General features: G+C 42.8%; 1 protein-coding gene across 5 annotated transcripts in view; it reads left to right on the top strand.

Moving 5' to 3' along the window:
- LOC124309343 (mucin-4) overlaps positions 1 to 13,687 on the top strand; it is a 108,523-nt gene extending 94,836 nt beyond the window's left edge. For 2 of the 5 annotated variants that reach the window (XM_046772927.1, XM_046772926.1), the window contains 5 exons: positions 3,048 to 3,091; positions 7,576 to 7,729; positions 7,809 to 7,856; positions 8,377 to 8,492; positions 8,587 to 13,687. In XM_046772927.1, coding sequence (XP_046628883.1) covers positions 3,048 to 3,091; positions 7,576 to 7,729; positions 7,809 to 7,856; positions 8,377 to 8,492; positions 8,587 to 12,426 — 4,202 coding nt within the window. In that variant the 3' untranslated portion in view covers positions 12,427 to 13,687. The remainder of the gene's footprint in view (positions 1 to 3,047; positions 3,092 to 7,575; positions 7,730 to 7,808; positions 7,857 to 8,376; positions 8,493 to 8,586) is intronic. The other 3 variants (XM_046772928.1, XM_046772929.1, XM_046772930.1) reach the window with 3 other exon arrangements.
- The last annotated feature ends 7,569 nt before the right edge of the window (positions 13,688 to 21,256 follow it).

Genomic DNA, 21,256 nt, shown 5'->3' with positions numbered 1-21,256 from the left:
CCTTTTATTGCCGGTGCGAATTGAGTCGAGATTTTTGACTCCCTTCACCGGAGTTTACCACCAAGATTCTTTGCTCGGTAAATTATGGCGTTAAAATTTTTGCTTCATTTTTATTTCGGCGGATGGTTTCATTCGTCGGATCAAGATTGCCGGATTAATTTCCTCCCTGTTTTCCACCCTCGTTGATCCTCGCAAAGGGACGAGATAATTCTGTTCCGCCTAGTTTACTTGGCGGTAACTCAAACGGCGATTACATGGGTTCGTTTTGCGGATTGACGAGCGGAGATAACGACGCTTGGGGCGCATAGAAGAACTGAAAGTACAGGGAGAAAACGGAAGCTGAGTAGGAATTCTTCTTAGAGAACGCTGGCTCGCGTCCAAACCACCGCTGAGAATTTATTCCGGACTTTGAACGTATCCCGTTTCCGGATTTGCGATTTTAACGCTATGTTGAAGGAAAAGATCCTCGTAGGTACAGGAATAAAGGAAAATCTCGAACTTACCACTTTCGCCAGTGATGTAACAAAGGATTGGTCGAAGCAACAAAAATTATGGACGAAGCTGATCAAGTTGATTTTAATTAAACGAGATTTTAGCATTGGCGAAAAATAAATGAAAAAAAAAAAACACACAACATATATCACGAACTACTCGAGTGTTTCTGCTGTCGTTGTTATTTTTTTTTTTTTTTTTCACCTGAGCTTAATTGCAGCTTTTTATTTCTCATTAAACTAAAACCAGTCACACTTTATTATCTCGGTTCTGAATTCCATGAGATATTTTATTTTCACCTCATCATATTTTTGTAAACGATGAATTGTCGACGAAAGTTTTATTCCCAATCGTTAGAAAATTGAGAATTGAATATATTTGAAGCGGAACGTTGAGCTGGATGGTTGTAACAAGTGCGTCGTAGTATTTTATCTTCGTGAAAAAAAAAAGTTTCTTAGGAAAGAGTTGATAAACTTATGCATCTCATACAGTCGATAAAGTTTTATCGTAAAATTCGAGTTAGGGATACTTTATTATGATGTAACTTTATTCGGATGGATCGTTAGTGGAAATATATTGGAAACGTTTGTAAATCGATCTAAAAAAACAAATCAGGTCAGAAGAATTGCTGGGAGATGAGTCAAAGCTATGAAACCCACGTTTGTGAAACATTTTGAACTGCGTGAAAGGTTAATGTGATTGCTGTTAATTAATCGACGATATCAACGCGCTTCGATAAACCTCAATTTCGCTTAATTGAGATACGGTGCTAATTACAATTGAAGAGATATGAATAATAATGATAATAATTTTGAACCAGCCAAGACGTTCGTTCATCCGCTAATTTTCGCTTCAAGGGTTCGCAATTAAGGGATGAAGATCGCGAAAGCGCGTGAAAATTAAGATTTGAAGTAATTTGAGGAGAAAGTTTTTCTCACATCTTTTTTTTTTTGTTTTGCATTTCTCTCAACTTCTTGTTTCCCTGCCGAATCCCCGACGATGAGGGAAAGGCGGATCGGGTTTGAGCCTCCCGAACATGTCGTCGAGGACGATCGAAATCCGTCTCCGGGTTATCGATAGGGCAGCGTTATCTCATCCTCGGTGTGATTTTCGCAGGGGATCGAATCCTTTTTCTATCCAAGCGAGGGCAAGTTTTCGAGGCTGAAACTACCGGTGACGGGAATATCTTCTTACAGCTATCCGAGATGAGAAGGAAAAAGGAAGCGAGTCAAAGAGAAAGAAGAGTCCTGCAAGGGGGAAGGGAAGAAAGAAAGCGTGTTACACGGGAAGAGGGGTGAAGATAAAGGGGATAAAAGTGTGCGGGAACAAGCGGGGGATGAGATGATGAGGAAAAAAAAATGAAAAGTAACAAACAAAGTATAGGAAAAGAAGGAAGGAGAATAAGGACGCTTTTATAGGGAGAGAAAGGAAAAAAATTAAAAATTAAAAAAAAATATGTATTTACAAAGGAGACACGGGAATGGCTAGAAATATTCCAGCCTTCATCGAGAAACGAAATTCCACTTTGTTCGGCCATGTTTTATACGATGTATATATGTATACAAGTTGTAATTTGAACGCGTGCCTGTAAAAGAATCTCGCGGTGATAGGTAATCGAATACTCTGAGGGTGCGAAGGAAAAACAAGAAGTGAGAAAACGCAACTTTTCGAACTTTCTTCTGGCTTTTACAACTCGCACCAGAGAAACAACGGGGTCAAGAAAGTTTTCCCTTCACTTTTATTTTCTGTACTTACTTTATTACGAGTTATACGAGAAGATGTGCAGTTTCTTTTTTTTTGCGGTTTTTCTTTCTTCTTCTTCGATTTCTTTTCGAAGATTGAGCATTTCGTGCGAAAGTTTTAAAGATTCTAAATTAAAAAATCGATATTCAACCGATTTTTCGGTGATATATTTTTATCAGAAACCTTCCGAGTCGCAGTTAAAATTCAATCGTTTCAAATTTATTACACCTACCTACACGTTAATTGCGTTTTTAATTTTTGTTGCATTTGTTTTAATGTATTCCTTTTTCAACTGCACGTTAATTCTGAAAGGAATTTATCCAGCTATTCAATAATTACGTAGCGAGTCGGTCTATAAAACGATCAAAGAATTTAAGCCTTGCATATTCGATTCATGAGTTTGGCAAGAAAAAAGAGAGGAAATAATAAAAAATCAAGACCGTAACTTTGATGGCGTTTTTTTCGTTTTCGTTTATCTGAACGCAGAAAGCCTCGCCTGCTCTTTCGCTTCCGACGATAAAGCGAATCTTAGATTATACAGCATAGAGCGTATCACTATATATACAGCAGTACACAGCTTTAAACGGATTACGTTCGTCGATTCGGGCAATCTCCGTTTGGTCGGGATTAAATTAGGTTCCCGACGAGTCTGCTCGAACGGCTAATCCATCAAACGATCTACCGATCGACAGATATTATTCTTAACCCCTTTCATCACCATTCAATTCAGTTGCTTGTACTCCGTTTTTAAACCTCTTCATCTCTTGCGTAACGTAACTATTAACGCTTTCATTTTCGTTCTTCTGTTTCAGGTCTGTTCGCAGCGATCGTCGCATCTGTCCGTTGCAAAACAAAGGTAATATTTTAGCATTGGTAAATAATTATTAATCCCCCCCTCCCCCCTCCCTCCCTCCCCCCCCCTAGCTTTCATCATAAGAAATTGAATTTAGTTGAAATTAAAATCAAGCTGCAAGTATCGATTGTTAATGAAATGTGAGACGATTTCGAAGAGGGGTTAAAGAAGATGCTGAAGAATAAAAAGAAAATTTACTTCTGCATCGTCGGCGTGTAAATAATATTATCCAGTAACAACAAAGATAAGGAATTGACTTTTAGATCAGCGAATCGATTACGAAATGCAAAAAATTCAGCTCCAGTTTCTCGCTGATTTTTCTTTATCTTTTTTTTTTTTTTTTTTTGCCCCAGCTTTCTTTCTCCGTTTTTGCCGAGTGGTTCGTTTCCAGCAATTTTTCTTCCCGTACGCCCTTTGAATAATTCTTCTGACGTGGAATTCTTTTACCATTTTATTGCCAGACTGATAATAATTAAACTCGATCTAGAGAGACAAAGAATTCTGCGATATTAAAAATTATAAATTGGAACAAATTATAGCGACGAAAGAAAAAGTTTCGATTAAGTATTCTAGAAAAAAAAGGGGGGGCACCGAAATTTTTCCCCATGTGATACGAAGCTTTTTTACAAATCTGGTACGAATTCTCACCACATTGCGAAAATGACCGTTTACTTCAACGACGCGTATGAGGATATAATACCTATTTTTGATATCTTGGGTCTTTTCCATGCCGGATTGTATGTGACGGGTAAAGAATCGAATAAGCTCCGTATAAGCTCTCGCGATATGATAAGATGAAAGTTCCCTTCATATATACATATGTGGTACATACTATTATGTACATATCGATCCGTCGATGTGACTCGCACGACCTCTTCCTCCGCGGCCTTACATAGCACAAGCATTACATGTATGTATGTATAATATATATACAATATATATCTGAGAGGAAGAAAAAAAAACGATTTATACAGATATTATATATCTATATATGTCTGTATATATATATACTCTTATATATATATATCGTATTATACTCTTCCTCTCAGATTCCATCGAGTCCCTCAGGAACTCGGGCCGATAAATTCTAGCATACTTTTGTGATCTGTATATAAAGCATTCTTGGCTTAACTTGACGCACTGCCTTCAGTTCACATTCCTGACTTCATCCTCTCAGGAATGATAAAAAAAAATAAATAAATAAAATTGTCCGAAAGTTTTTTTAAAGTTAGACGGCGAATCAGTGGTTTACTATTCAAACATTCATGCAACAAACGAATGATGGATTTTTCAATTTTGTGTTTACCTGAAATTTGCAATCTTGAAATTCGTGAAACGAATTTCTTGCCAAATCTCGGCATGAAATATAGAGTAAAATTTTTCAAAGGAATCGAATTAGTGGCATCCAAGATTACTGTAATGTTAAATACTTTGGTTGGACAAAATTTAATACATTTCATGAAGTTATTACAAGATAGTCGCTGCACATCGAGTACTTATCAAGTTTACCAAATTATATTTGTAAGCTATGAGTATTATCTTTGCAGAAATGAAGAAATAAATAGTTTTGTATTTTTTTGAAGAGACCTGCGCTGCGTAACAATTCGATAAATAATTGACTTACGACTATCTCTTAGCAAAGTGAAGATAAAGGATTCATTTTTGGCCAATCGGCTTTCTCAAAACCAAGTTTCTGCGAAACCCGCCTTATCGATTATATCTCTCATCGGAGTGGCTAGACAATGGAAGGCGTCGAATGGGGCAATGTTTGACAGTCTGAACATTGACGTCCATAGACAGGAAGCTCGGAGTGAAGTTTGGGGGAACGGGAAGCTCTGGAAGCGAGGCCTATCGGTCGTGGAGAAAGGGGCCGCGGTAGAGTGGTCAGTGCGCGAGAAATATCCGTCATGGAACAATGGGCGAAACACGCGAAGAGAAGAGAACAGGATGCCTGCCGGAACCACGTCAACCGGGGATCGTCCCTCGGAGTCTGTCTCTGACGGATCGCTGTTTCGCCTCGTTGAATTCTTACGAGCAGCCGCCGGTCTTGTTCCACTTGACAATCGGAATTACGAGTAGGGTCGCTTCTTGATCCGCCTTTGATCCGATCGTTGCGTAAACACGACCGGGTGCAAAGTTTCCTCCCGGAGGATGGAAATCGGAAAGAGAAGAGGACTTGTCAGGAACTTATACTATGCAGTATAAGGGGAAATGAAAAAAAAAAAAAAACCTCCAAGCTTGGAGTGCTGGGATTTTTCGAACATGTTATTGATGTTGAAATTTGTTTTAGATATATTTTTCTGACGACTGTTTAACACTTTCGGTCAGGCAAAATTCAGTTACCTTATTATGTAAAAAAAAAAAATGCAAGATTTCGTATTGAATACAAAAGAAAAAGATAAATATCAAGGGTGGCGCTGTAGTGGCTTCTTTGACTGAAAGGGTTGAGACAGGAACATGAGAGTAATCACGACGAAAATAATCGGTAGAGAGGATCAGAGACATTTTTCACCTACGCCATGCGCGTTCGCTTTACACGCATGGGTTGTAAGTTATAGCCGAAAACGAGCCATTGTTTGCCAGTCGGCGTCTTCCGGCATTGGTGTAATTATCTCGGGTTGCACGTTACACACTGACAATGAGTTTATAATCAGGTCGTCTGGCGCGTGATGAGCGATATAACAAACAACGACTGAAAGAAGAATGATCGATCAATTCCAACTTTTTCGTGTATTTTCGATTCGAGCTTTTATCCTTGCGCAGCTTTTCTAGGATAAAAATTTGTCTCGTTTTAAATAGAAACAGGGACTCGTTTACCGAGTTGGCAAACAAAAAACACGGTGCGCGCTCATCGAGCTGGGAAATAAAACGGAAGAAATTAGAATAAGTAAAACTGTCGGAGGAGCGGTTAAGCTGTGGAGGAGACGGGTTCGAGGCATTTGCTCGAGGACGTTGCAGGACAACTGGAGCATTCGGAGTACCTATTTTATAATTCCCGGACAGCTTGCGCCCAGCTCTCGTCTCGAGCGTCTCGTAAATATTCAGACAGATCCACTACCGCAATGAACCGGTAGAACCTGTACTCTTGAGAGGTTCGGAATTAAGCGGCAGGGGCAGAACGGAATTACGCAATTAAGCGTAGCCGAGGCCACGTCATCGCCTTCTGACCGAGTATTCGCGGCATCGCGATACAGACCGTTGCTCGATAATCGGCGAATGAAATCTCGACTTCGCCTTGGCACATTTTCAGCCTCCTCCTCCTCCTTCTTCTTCGAAATGCTAATAGTCGTTCGCACACCGAGAATCACGACGAGGATGATGATGCGGGGTTCACGGATTCACGGACTCATCGTAAACTGACGCCATTCGCGACCTTTCAAACTCCCGGAGCTTGTACCTACCACGGATGCTTCGAGGCGCCTGAAACTCGAAATCGATTTCCTGGTGAAAATTAAACTTAATCGATTTGATAACCGTTAGAATTCAGTGAACTTTTAATTCTTGATGGATGATAAACGGCAAGGTTGGTGACTAATTGCATCATTGGTAGCGAGGCTCGCTTAGCGGTGAAGATACTCTCCACCTGGGACCAAAGGGGGATCTCGGCCTTTCCTTTTCTGGACCTTGAGATGGCCGAGAAGAATCTGGAGCACGCTTGCCGGGCTCCTCTGCTTTGGCTCGTGTGAACGCAGCAGCTTCTTCGCGGAGAGCGTTCAAAGATGGGAGCTGAGTAGCGGGAGCGATGAACGGAGCGAGAGAGTGTGGACGACTCCTCGATCCCTCGACTCCTTATTGCGAAATCTAATCGACGACTCACATTCCTAGAGACTCAGTGAAGTCGGGTGTTTAGCTACTGCCGTCAGGAATACCGGCAGGAAAGGCGAAAGAAATGGATAACCAGAGGTTTAAAGATGGGTTGAAGAATTGAAAAAAACGATGTGGCGTTCGTCCTGGAATTGGTAACGTAGTGTTGATCAATAAAGAGTATTTAGAAACTGGAATCGTTTTCAAAGTATCCAGTTTTTTGGAGAGGGTTAGATTTATGTTAGGTATGTAAGTGAATTCGGGGAAGCGAATCTTGGATATCTCGTTAAAATGCGTGACACCCTCGACCCGTTATTCGCTGACAAAGGTTTCGCGTGTTTCCAGTACCTAATCCTCGTTGTAGTCTACCGAGTCACATCTGGTGGGATGGAAGCATCAGCATTGCGCACTGTCGAGTAATCGTACGAGAGTCTGGCTTTCTGAACTGGGAAACAACCTGCGAGCGTCATTCGTTCTGCGAGGATTACCCGATCCGGCTCGTGTTTATATAACCTAGTCGAGAGCGACGGGAAGCGGTTTGATCGACTTCCTGGATCCCTGGGACTTCGTTCCCCGAGAGGAAGGAACACTGGGAAATAATTATTCGCACGCGCTGGTGTCTCGCTTCTCGTTTCTCATCAACTGATCGTGTTTCTCCGTTTAATTCTTGTGCATTTTTACAGGGTGAGGACGATGATCAGCGAGGCAGACTGCCCGAGCTCCTGACGGAACTGGATCTGGCCAGTGTCGAGGCGTCCCAGGAGGATGTCGAGTCCTTGAAGACTGTCGTCAAGCGGCTCGCGCCCGCGAAGAATGGCGAGTACCTAATGTACCAAGGTTTGATGCCACAATCACCACGGATCTTATTACGGCCTAAGTGCCATTCGAACACCTCTTAATCGCTATCGTCTCTTAGTTTTCTTTGGCAACGAGGACTTGCTCAAGGAGTGGCTCAAGGGCGCGGGTTTGTCACTCATCATTAGTATCTTCAGCACGTGCATGATCCTTCGTTCTTATCTTATCCCTAATCCAGCATGAGCCATTAATTGTATTAGTCTCTCCCTCGTGACCGCTCGAAGAAACAGTATATCCACGCCAACGATTCATGGCTATTAGACGTTCAAAACGTCGGATTTAATCAGAGCGGCTTACTAATCCCTGTTGCTCAACGTTGGTATGATGTGAATTTCGTGAGGGCTAGATTGGCTCTAAATACAATCAGTAATGAGATCTTTGGGCGCGTTGTAGTTAATCCCGCACGTGTTTCAAATAACTTCCTACGTCTCTCTGCGACCCATTTGGTTTTCTCTGAAACGGTAGACACGTGGAAATGGCTACTGACCTTGCGCCAAATTTCACTCCTCTCCTTGACCTCGCATGACCGTCGCGTGATTCGGTTTGGCATCTTGTCTCGATCGTAGAATTCTTAAATTCGTCAGTACCGCTAGTAGAAAACAGAAAATAAATCTATTTAACACCTTTAGGAGTCATGGGACAACCCGGTGTTGACTTTCCCGTTTTGACCACGATTCCAGCCACGAAATTCAGCTGCCGAGGCGTCAAGGGTGGCTACTACGCGGATCCGGAAACGAACTGTCAGGTGAGCTCGGGAGATTTCCATTCAAGATAGTTCAGATCCCACAGCAATGTGATTGGGAAAGTTTTCTCATTTTCGATATTCTTCTTCTCTTAAGGTTTTTCACATCTGCGACAACGGCAGGAAGATCTCGTTCCTCTGTCCAAACGGCACGGTATTCCAACAGTCGCAGCTGATATGCGATTGGTGGTTCAAAGTGGACTGCGGGAAGTCGCCTGAACTATACGAGCAGAGCGCCGAGCAGCTAGCTGAAGATGATCGGAAACGTGCAGAGGCAAAGAAGATGAACTCGGAGTTCCACAGAGCTAGTGGTAAAAATATCGGGCAGGTTTACTACCAGACGCAGAACCAGAACGTCGATTATGATGGAAGGCAGAACGGACGGACCAATCCATTCGGCCAGAATCAGGAGGCTGAAAATGAGAGTGGAGAGAAGAACTCGCAGCAGATCGGAAGAAATGGGAACCAATTTAGTCAACAGCAGCAGTCTAGAGGCAGTCAGTCCGCTCAGACCTACAACTTTAATCAACAGGGCGATACGAATATCGATAACCAGCAGAATGTTAGACAGAATTTCAACACTCGAACTGGTCAGGCAAAGCAAGGGGTTAATTTCCAGGACCACTTTGGTGTCACTTCAAACTCCAACGCTCCCCGAGATGAAAAGGTGAATTACAGGAATCCGAAGGCCTTTGGCGAGTCAAGGAACAACTTTAACGAACTGACGACGACCGCCAGTCCGTTCAGAGAGTACCAACAACCCGCGGAAAGCGCGGCCTTCGCCACGAGTCGAAACAACAGGTACAACAAGGCCTTCCAGTACAACCAGTTCAACAGCTTTTACTCACCAAACCAGGTCAGCAGCACCGAGGGATACAAGGACGCCTTCGGGCAGAACGGGACTCCTCAGAAAGCGCCGTTTCCGACCTTTGCACCGATCTTTGTGCCCCGGACGACATCAACCACGCCAGCTCCCTATCTCGAAACTACGACTCAAAGAGCTTACGTAAACACCGATGCTTACCGGTACAACACCGCGACCCAGACGCCATATTTGAATCCTCAAACTGCGAGTTCCGGCCGCCAGCAAAGCTCGGAAACGACGGTGGAGACTTATACCCAGGGCTACACTCAGGCGACCAACTTTCCTTCCACCCAGAGACCGTATGTCAATACTGACACGTACAGACTCGGCGGCAGCGGCGGGACAGCAACCGAGGCCTCGACGACGTGGTCCAGCTTTGATCAAACCACTTCCAGGCACTCCGCGGCCTTTACTACAGAAGGAACAACTCTGACCACTGAACCATTCAACTCTTACCAATCTCCGGTCACCGGGAAGAGTTTGAGCCCTTACGATACGAGCTTCACTTACAAGTACGGCAAGATCGGATCCACCATCGGACCCTACGTTCCGTTTACCAAAAACTACGCATATTCTACGACTATGTCGACGTCCACCAGCAAGCCTCCTGTGTACACGGCTACGGTACCAACTATTCCTGATCAGACGAGGACAGGAGCAGGTCACGAGATCGCTGAAACGGAGCGTGAGCACGCCATCGACATGCTGCACTCTCTTCAGGAGCTGGAAGCGACTGCGCCGACTACTGGAGTGCACAATGGAACTAGAGATGGACTCAGTATTCCACCTTCTTCCGGTCCAGCTACCTTGCACACTTTGGCTTTATATTTCGCTACTGCTGGCGACTCGAATTTTGACTCGAATGAGACTTCGACCGATACTGCGGTCAGAATAGGCGACGGGGAAGGCGAGGCAGTCGTCACTACGGAGAAATCCGCATCGGCTGAACTCCCGACGAACCTGCTCACTCAAAATACCGTCAAGTCGTACTCTGACCTCTTCAATATCAATTCTGCCATCCAGGCGGTAGAAGATGTTACGACTAACACGAGGCTGGCTGAAGAAGACGACCCTGACAATGACCTCGACCTCCAGCAAAGCCAGGGACCGGTTAGCGGGACCAATCAGCGCAAAAATAACCCAAAACTACGTGAGCTCGCTCAGGTCTTTACTCACGCCCTATCCGCCTACCTCCAAGACCCCGAAACCTTCAGGAAGGTACTGACCGAAATCAGACCCACCGAACCTCCCACATCAACGGGGTCTGAGTTCACTGAGAGCACGACTGTCTACCCGACCACCCAGGACGAGTATCCATCGGCGACTAAGGAGAAGGACGAGGTACTGGACTTTTCCGACGTGACGAAGACCTCGAGAAGGAAGAAGCTGACCACTCCATACCCCGCGACTACTCAGACTCTCTTCACACCCGCTGAGACCACGTATCAAACTTTGTACACTACCCCGGGTGTGATTGACGAGTCGTTGAACGAGGCTCAGTCAAGTGACTTCCGATCCTCGAATGACGAGGCCAGAAAGGATATCGCCCAGGAGGTTAATCATGCGTTCAGATCATCCCGCAATGACGGTATTTTCAACTACAATTCCGAGGCTAGCGGACCCAGTGCTCCTGCGACTGCCGACTATGACAGCTACGTTCCAATTGGCGCGGTGGAATCGAGAAACCGATTCGGCGGTTTCCAGAACAATAGTGCGCTCACTCACTCACCGTACGGACAAGGAGTGAAGCCCGAGGGTGTGACGCCTATCGGAGATGGATACGTCCCAGAGATGACACCCGCGTCTTATGATCAAGTCCAAACGAACCTCTTCGCGGACTACGGAAACGTCGACAACTTTGTCATCACCCCGGAACCGATCGAAGAATTCGGAACCGAGGAATCGACCACCACGAATCCCACCTCCTTCGCTTACCAAGATGACAACGAGCTTTTCACTACTACCCGAAGACCCTTTAGGATAAATTATTACGACACCACCACACGGAGTCCGAGGCACAACGACGAGTCGCTGGCCACCGCTGGCAGTGCCTACTCTACGTACAGCAACAGCTTCAACGATCTTTGGAGCGGGGAAAAATCCCCGGAGCCTCAACTGACCACCACCACAACGGACTATCCGAGTGCCGGAACGACTCTACAGACTGAAAACGGTCCGCAGAAGTATACTCAGCAGCCGTCGACGACTCACTGGACCGCTTCGCCGACCGTTACGAGGCTCTGGGAAACGACCGTCTTCTTCGATCCGAAACGAATCAACCAAGGACTGACGGGCTTAGGTGAAGACGCCGTCTTCGGCACGACGACGCCGACTCCAAGTCAGGAAACTCTGGCCACCGACTCTTCCCAGTGGCGATGGTCTCAAAGTGAAAATGATTCGCCAACGGCGTTCACCCTGCTACCAACGACCTACTCGGAGAACACAGCGACGCCGTCACCGAGCTACACGACACATTCAAGCATTGTAACGACCATCACGTCGTCAGTGAGCTCGGCAACGAGTCCAAGCCTCAGTGTCAGCGCCCTCAACGTTACCGAGAACGAGGTGATCAGAGCCCAAGAAATTTTCGGGGCCCTTAATTCGACCAGCTCGAGTAGGTTGATGAGGGTGATGAAACAGGCTGACAACAACTCCACCGTTCGACAGCTCGTGCTGCTTCTCATCAGCCACTGCAAAGGACCCATGAACAAGACCATGGAGCAGGAGAGGCAGCAGCTACTCGACGCGCTCCTCAGGACTCCCGTAAATGACTTCAGTTCCCAGGAGTCCCGCGACATCGTGAACGGCATCAGCAACCTTCGCGTCTCAACCGGAAGTGGCGATCTCCAAATAGTCGACACCACGACGCCAGTTTCCGTCACAACCTTCCGCTCCAGAATGAGCCGGAAGTTCAGGCCCACCACCGATCCTCCGGCCCCGATCATCAGATCGGACGACACCGATCCGTCCGAGGCGGACAATTCACTGTCTATAGAAGCAGAATCGCCCGCTGATAATCGAGCCCTTGAACTTCTACGCTCGCTTTACACCATAGCTGCTAAGTGGGGTTGAGCCGTCACCTGATCGGATACGTTATATATTGAGGCATTAAATCACAATCGGTTGTAACGTAGTCGATTTAACAAAAAGTAGGAAGAACTGTCGACGGAGATTTGGAAAAATTTCACACTTTTATACGAAGAATATTTTTTTCTGTTTTTTTTTTTTTTTTTTATTTTATTCTTACACGAAATATCTTCTCTGGAAACCACCTTTTTAGACAGGCATAATCCATTTTCGATTGAGACACTTCGTCATTCCGCTCATTTTTATCATGCTTTTCGCTCATATTATACTCGTATAATGACGGCTAAGGAGCCTCTTATGAACATATGCATCATACAAATAGGTATACATATTGTACGAGTCGCGTGAAAGTAATGATTCGGGCAGATGGAAAAAGAGGAATAAAAATCTAGGGCAACGCATAATTAATAACTCTCTGTGACACAATGCACAATATTTTTATTCATGCATGTTATATAATACAATACATACACATTTATAAGGAGGACAGAAGTGGGTCAATAGCGTCGCTCAGTTCGATGCGAGTAAATATAAACCGAATCAAAAGTATAGTATAAATAAATAATATACACGTACATTTGGCCAACATTCGCAAAGTACTTGTAAAAGTTACTACGTAAGTATCGAAGTATAATAACGAAGTTTCAAAGCCGTTTGAATTTGTTCATATTGGATTTTACTTTATTTTCATCGTCAATTAATTTTCTTTGCCATCGGTAGCCAGAAACACGTTCCGCGTTCTGTCGTTAAAGACAAATAGTACCAATGAAAAGCGCTCGATGATTAATCAAATCGCGATGTTCGCTTTCCCCAGAGTGTGAATACGATTTTTTAATTGCAAACGACGCGATATGTGTAATTGAAGGTATGTAAGCAATCATTGCATACGTACTGAAATAGGGTTCTTTACATGCATAGGTTATTCATTTAAATTTAAATATATATGAATTTAAGAAGAATAAGAATATAAAATAAGGAGGACGAGGAAATTTCTTCGTTAATATTTATAAATACGTATAATAACACTGAATGCATAAATCATCCGATTCGTCAACAGCATTCTAATTATTGCCCAGATTCAATCATCATATGTATGAATTTTTCAGAAAATCATATGTATGATACGCGTAATTATTTTACTTTGAGAAGAAATCAGATTTTCAAGTTTCGCACTACCGACAGTCTCATTGAAGATGCATTTGTTGTTATTTTCGTTTCAAGAACTCCTGATTTTCATATGGGAAAATAAAGAATGAAAAAAAATTGAGAACAAATTTTGTAACAATTGGCGGTTAATTAATAACGTATGGAAATTTGGAAGAAAGATGGAAAAAACATAAATTGATGCAATGTATACACACCTACGGAAGTATGCGAACTGTAGCAGGAGAACGTGAGAACGACGAAGTAAACCGAGACAAAAGTTGAGTGGAAAGAAAACTTTCGAAATTTTATAATAACAGTTTCGCTTTTTAATTGTGATGAACACCGAGCGAACAACTTGACACGAATTACTAAATTCATATTTCAATTCAACCGTTTCCAACGTTATACTGCAGACTTTTTATCTCTGGAATGGCAATATGAAATACTGAGAATCGGGCGATTCTATTAGGTAATATATAATCTAGGTACGCATCAAGTATTTATTTCAATTCGTAATATGTCATGGTATATTATATAGCGTAATATTTACCTATACATGAGTCCTAGCGAATTAATACCATTAAAATAGTATTTTAGAAAATACGATCGGTGTTGGTATAATTCTTAAACACAAGTTTTGAATTTTTGTTGTTTTTGTTTTCGATAATTTTGACGAGGGAAACAAAACTATAGAATTCTAATTGCGTGCTTATATACTGAGGTTATATAAGTATAGTATGTAATCATGTAGACAGCACATACCTATATATGTATATACGGCATGTATGTGCTGAAAGAAATCTCAAGTATAACGTACTATACAAAAACACGAAGATGAGAATAGCTAAGCAGAAAAATATATATATATATATACATATATATGTACGCTACATATACGTATATACCGAAATTATGTAAAATATGTTTGTACAGAATGTGAATACAAAAGAAACGAGGGTTTTGTTAATAACTTACTGCGCCTTTCCTTTCCCATGCACGCGTATAGTTGATAGTTGATAATTTCCACACGCATGCACGTACACTTTACATTGTATACAAACATATTTGTATATATTATACATATGGTTACTTAAAAAAAATTCATCCAGATTATACAACGAGGTGAAAACGAAAAATAATTCACTTGTGTTCCAGTTCATCCAGGCCATGTGCAATATATTTATGAGGTATACGCAAGGTAATTGGATTAACACATATATATATATATACCTATTAAAAAATGTGTAGTTTAATCTGAGGGTGAAATTATTTTGTAATTTAGATGTTACCCGTAAAATACGGTGCCGGTTAAGTGCCCTGAAATGGACAATCAAATTGAGAGACTTGATTCGAGGACTCGTTTGAATCGACAATAGAAATAGAATGGAAAAAAGAAGATCAACTTCAGATTATTTCAGTAGGTACTTCTCAGTTTTCAATGAATTTTACTATTCTCGATATAATTTCAAAGATTGTTATTTATTTTTTGATAATTTGTTGTTTTTTTTTTTTTTTTCGTAAACTTTAAGACACAAATGTAGAAAAATTTGTACTTTTATTTCGTTTTTCACCCTGTGAAAGCAACGAGTATGGGAAACATGCGAAAGTGAAGAAGTATACGTTTCAGTGTAGGGAAAAACCGTTCGAAAAAAAATGTCTGTTTTCTTCACCATCGGTATTTTCCCAATTTGTCGACATTCGATTTTTGCGTGTTTCAGCGAATTTTGATATTCGCGATAAGGTGAGCGGTAAATTAACAAGAATCACACCCCGCCGCAGGCAAATTTTCCTACTTTTTGATCAACTGTATAAAGTCACGCCGGAGTGGATAGTAAATTAAGACGCTTTTCAACCTGGCGTAAAATTTACGACAATTCGAACGAGCGAAGGAGGGTAAGTATGCCTTTACATCCTCGACGTGCTGCAGTTCGAAATCCTTCCGCGTTTAATCTTGAAGTTTGCGGATTTCCCGGTAATTTGAAAAGGGGAATGGTAACGAGAGCAGAAGAGAAAAAATTGCATTTAAAAAACCAATTTGATGTGATTTCCGTACGAATCATAATGTGAATATTAATCCGTCAGTAGTAAAACGCATTTTGACTATAACGAAGTCCGAAATAATCACAAGCAAAACAGTACATTTTTTATTCGTCTAAAATCGAATGAAATTGTTAGTCATAAAACAAAGTTATCCAGATTTTTATCCATTGATAACTTGAACCATTCAACTATCATTGAAACATATCAGGACGTCTCTTAAGCTGGAATAACCACTTCATCAAAATCGAAAATGACCTATATGGGTATTTAGTGCTCTTTAGTTGCTAATTTGTTCCCCAAATTTTGATTTTGTTGCTCCAGTGATTTCGCCGAAATTAAGGGCGATGTCAAGTTTAAAAAAAGTTGGCAAAGCCAGGCAAACGGATGACGGAATATTAACGAAAAAATTATGAGAATTGGTTGCTAATTAGTTGCTCAAACAATAGACTCATTTCAAACTGAAAGAATCAACCCCTGCTCCGGAAACCACCCCCAAGTCGTCACGTACAAACAATACGCTTGAAATGTAATTGAATGTACTGTACATTTTGTTTTCAACTAATAAATCACTGAATCACGTGAATTTGTCGTATCACCGATTTTGTTGCTCAACCTCCAACACCCGAAACTCACCCCATGCCAACGACGCTACACAGAAATGACGGAACGCGCGGATATAAAAATTCGTTAAAAATTGATTTCAGATCCGCGAATTAGTTGCTCTCGATGTACCGTATCACCGATTTTGTTGCTCAACCCCCAACACCCGAAACTCACCCCCATGCCAACGACGCTACACAGAAATGACAGAACGCGCGGATGTAAAAATTCGTTAAAAATTGATTTCAGATCCGCGAATTAGTTGCTCTCGATGTACCGTATCACCGATTTTGTTGCTCAACCCCCAACACCCGAAACTCACCCCCATGCCAACGACGCTACACAGAAATGACAGAACGCGCGGATGTAAAAATTCGTTAAAAATTGATTTCAGATCCGCGAATTAGTTGCTCTCGATGTACCGTGTCACCGATTTTGTTGCTCAACCCCCAACACCCGAAACTCACCCCCATGCCAACGACGCTACACAGAAATGACAGAACGCGCGGATATAAAAATTCGTTAAAAATTGATTTCAGGTCCGCGAATTAGTTGCTCTCGATGTACCGTATCACCGATTTTGTTGCTCAACCTCCAACACCCGAAACTCACCCCATGCCAACGACGCTACACAGAAATGACGGAACGCGCGGATATAAAAATTCGTTAAAAATTGATTTCAGATCCGCGAATTAGTTGCTCTCGATGTACCGTATCACCGATTTTGTTGCTCAACCCCCAACACCCGAAACTCACCCCATGCCAACGACGCTACACAGAAATGACGGAACGCGCGGATATAAAAATTCGTTAAAAATTGATTTCAGATCCACGAATTAGTTGCTCTCGATGTACCGTATCACCGATTTTGTTGCTCAACCCCCAACACCCGAAACTCACCCCCATGCCAACGACGCTACACAGAAATGACAGAACGCGCGGATGTAAAAATTCGTTAAAAATTGATTTCAGATCCGCGAATTAGTTGCTCTCGATGTACCGTATCACCGATTTTGTTGCTCAACCCCCAACACCCGAAACTCACCCCCATGCCAACGACGCTACACAGAAATGACAGAACGCGCGGATGTAAAAATTCGTTAAAAATTGATTTCAGATCCGCGAATTAGTTGCTCTCGATGTACCGTGTCACCGATTTTGTTGCTCAACCCCCAACACCCGAAACTCACCCCTATGCCAACGACGCTACACAGAAATGACAGAACGCGCGGATGTAAAAATTCGTTAAAAATTGATTTCAGATCCGCGAATTAGTTGCTCTCGATGTACCGTGTCACCGATTTTGTTGCTCAACCCCCAACACCCGAAACTCACCCCTATGCCAACGACGCTACACAGAAATGACAGAACGCGCGGATGTAAAAATTCGTTAAAAATTGATTTCAGATCCGCGAATTAGTTGCTCTCGATGTACCGTGTCACCGATTTTGTTGCTCAACCCCCAACACCCGAAACTCACCCCCATGCCAACGACGCTACACAGAAATGACAGAACGCGCGGATATAAAAATTCGTTAAAAATTGATTTCAGGTCCGCGAATTAGTTGCTCTCGATGTACCGTGTCACCGATTTTGTTGCTCAACCCCCAACACCCGAAACTCACCCCTATGCCAACGACGCTACACAGAAATGACAGAACGCGCGGATGTAAAAATTCGTTAAAAATTGATTTCAGATCCGCGAATTAGTTGCTCTCGATGTACCGTGTCACCGATTTTGTTGCTCAACCCCCAACACCCGAAACTCACCCCTATGCCAACGACGCTACACAGAAATGACAGAACGCGCGGATGTAAAAATTCGTTAAAAATTGATTTCAGATCCGCGAATTAGTTGCTCTCGATGTACCGTGTCACCGATTTTGTTGCTCAACCCCCAACACCCGAAACTCACCCCCATGCCAACGACGCTACACAGAAATGACAGAACGCGCGGATATAAAAATTCGTTAAAAATTGATTTCAGGTCCGCGAATTAGTTGCTCTCGATGTACCGTATCACCGATTTTGTTGCTCAACCTCCAACACCCGAAACTCACCCCATGCCAACGACGCTACACAGAAATGACGGAACGCGCGGATATAAAAATTCGTTAAAAATTGATTTCAGATCCGCGAATTAGTTGCTCTCGATGTACCGTATCACCGATTTTGTTGCTCAACCCCCAACACCCGAAACTCACCCCCATGCCAACGACGCTACACAGAAATGACAGAACGCGCGGATATAAAAATTCGTTAAAAATTGATTTCAGGTCCGCGAATTAGTTGCTCTCGATGTACCGTATCACCGATTTTGTTGCTCAACCTCCAACACCCGAAACTCACCCCATGCCAACGACGCTACACAGAAATGACGGAACGCGCGGATATAAAAATTCGTTAAAAATTGATTTCAGATCCGCGAATTAGTTGCTCTCGATGTACCGTATCACCGATTTTGTTGCTCAACCCCCAACACCCGAAACTCACCCCCATGCCAACGACGCTACACAGAAATGACAGAACGCGCGGATGTAAAAATTCGTTAAAAATTGATTTCAGATCCGCGAATTAGTTGCTCTCGATGTACCGTATCACCGATTTTGTTGCTCAACCCCCAACACCCGAAACTCACCCCATGCCAACGACGCTACACAGAAATGACGGAACGCGCGGATATAAAAATTCGTTAAAAATTGATTTCAGATCCGCGAATTAGTTGCTCTCGATGTACCGTATCACCGATTTTGTTGCTCAACCTCCAACACCCGAAACTCACCCCATGCCAACGACGCTACACAGAAATGACGGAACGCGCGGATATAAAAATTCGTTAAAAATTGATTTCAGATCCGCGAATTAGTTGCTCTCGATGTACCGTATCACCGATTTTGTTGCTCAACCCCCAACACCCGAAACTCACCCCCATGCCAACGACGCTACACAGAAATGACAGAACGCGCGGATGTAAAAATTCGTTAAAAATTGATTTCAGATCCGCGAATTAGTTGCTCTCGATGTACCGTATCACCGATTTTGTTGCTCAACCCCCAACACCCGAAACTCACCCCATGCCAACGACGCTACACAGAAATGACGGAACGCGCGGATATAAAAATTCGTTAAAAATTGATTTCAGATCCGCGAATTAGTTGCTCTCGATGTACCGTATCACCGATTTTGTTGCTCAACCCCCAACACCCGAAACTCACCCCCATGCCAACGACGCTACACAGAAATGACAGAACGCGCGGATATAAAAATTCGTTAAAAATTGATTTCAGATCCGCGAATTAGTTGCTCTCGATGTACCGTATCACCGATTTTGTTGCTCAACCCCCAACACCCGAAACTCACCCCCATGCCAACGACGCTACACAGAAATGACAGAACGCGCGGATGTAAAAATTCGTTAAAAATTGATTTCAGATCCGCGAATTAGTTGCTCTCGATGTACCGTGTCACCGATTTTGTTGCTCAACCCCCAACACCCGAAACTCACCCCCATGCCAACGACGCTACACAGAAATGACGGAACGCGCGGATATAAAAATTCGTTAAAAATTGATTTCAGATCCGCGAATTAGTTGCTCTCGATGTACCGTATCACCGATTTTGTTGCTCAACCCCCAACACCCGAAACTCACCCCCATGCCAACGACGGTACAAAGAAATGACAGAACGCGCGGATATAAAAATTCGTTAAAAATTGATTTCAGATCCGCGAATTAGTTGCTCTCGATTTACCGTATCACCGATTATTTTTGTAGAAGAATCTGTAATTCATTGCAAAATCACGACAAGTATGTGGTTCAAGTAGCATGCTGATCTATAAAATTAGAATTTTACGCTTGTATGTTCATAGTGCTCCTGTTAATTTTTAGAACTACTGTTACTTATTACACGGGCACGGTTGCTTACACTATCACATTCAATTGTTCATAACGAATTTATCAGGAAAGGAAAGATATTGTATCCAGAAAATGTGTTCAAAACAATTTGCCCATTTTACTAGCACTCTGAGATGCCCTGGATGATCAAATGCGTGAAGATCTAAACAAGAAATTTTTTTTTTATCTGCAACACGGGTTTTATTTATTACTTTGTCGCACAAAAACTAAAATTTTTGGATTAGCACTAAAAATGTCTTTCAATCGGAGATCCCTTTCACGGGTATCGTCGTATTCCACCCAACGTTCTCCTCGACGTCTTGAAACCGCCGTGTAATGGCCTAAGAGCCTGCTATTCTCTCCGTCATCGGACGTACGCGTTCGGATTGCTGGGCCCTTGTAGTGAACAAGACCCACCAGTTCGTAAGTCTCCGATCGAGATGGTACAGGGTTTAGAAACCGTTTGGGTAGTTGGCCAAGCTTTATTGGCCAATCGTCATTTTCGAAATCGAATACTTCAAATAGCACAAGCTCACCTACAATTGGACATAACGTATAACATCAATATTGGAATGGTTCAGAAAAAATTGATTGAATCAATCAACATAAATCCCACAACATAAAACATATTTCAGAATATGTAGACCAGTATATCAAGCACATTATTCATAGATACGAAATTAGACCAGGTTAAAATAAGTATTAATAATGTTTAATCACGTGTTCATAGATACCAGACAATTCTTACATCGTGAAATAACGATTTATTTTTCGAGGTTGAAGTTATAAACGTTAGAGTAATTGAACCTCAGGAAAAAAATCATCATGGCCTTTGAAAATATGACATATAACACTGTTCGTTGAATCCCATTTTTCGTGTACTTAGAGCAAAAAAATTGTCTGCATTACGAGCGTGACGATTTACAACCTTGTGCGATCATGCCGAGCGCTCGTGCCGGCTCCGCTGAACTATTATGCGGCTGATTGCACCCGGGTGTAAATCTTCACACTCTTAATGCAAAACACACTATCATTCCTTCTAGTAGTAGAAAATCAAAGTGAAGGGGGTACACTAGTCGATTTCGACGTTCTCGTACCGTACATCTCTCAACATCCAAGTCTACGTGTCTCAAACG

This window comes from Neodiprion virginianus, chromosome 7, assembly GCF_021901495.1.
Source record: "Neodiprion virginianus isolate iyNeoVirg1 chromosome 7, iyNeoVirg1.1, whole genome shotgun sequence".
NCBI lineage: Eukaryota > Metazoa > Arthropoda > Insecta > Hymenoptera > Diprionidae > Neodiprion > Neodiprion virginianus.
This window is presented reverse-complemented; position numbering and strand designations above follow the sequence as displayed.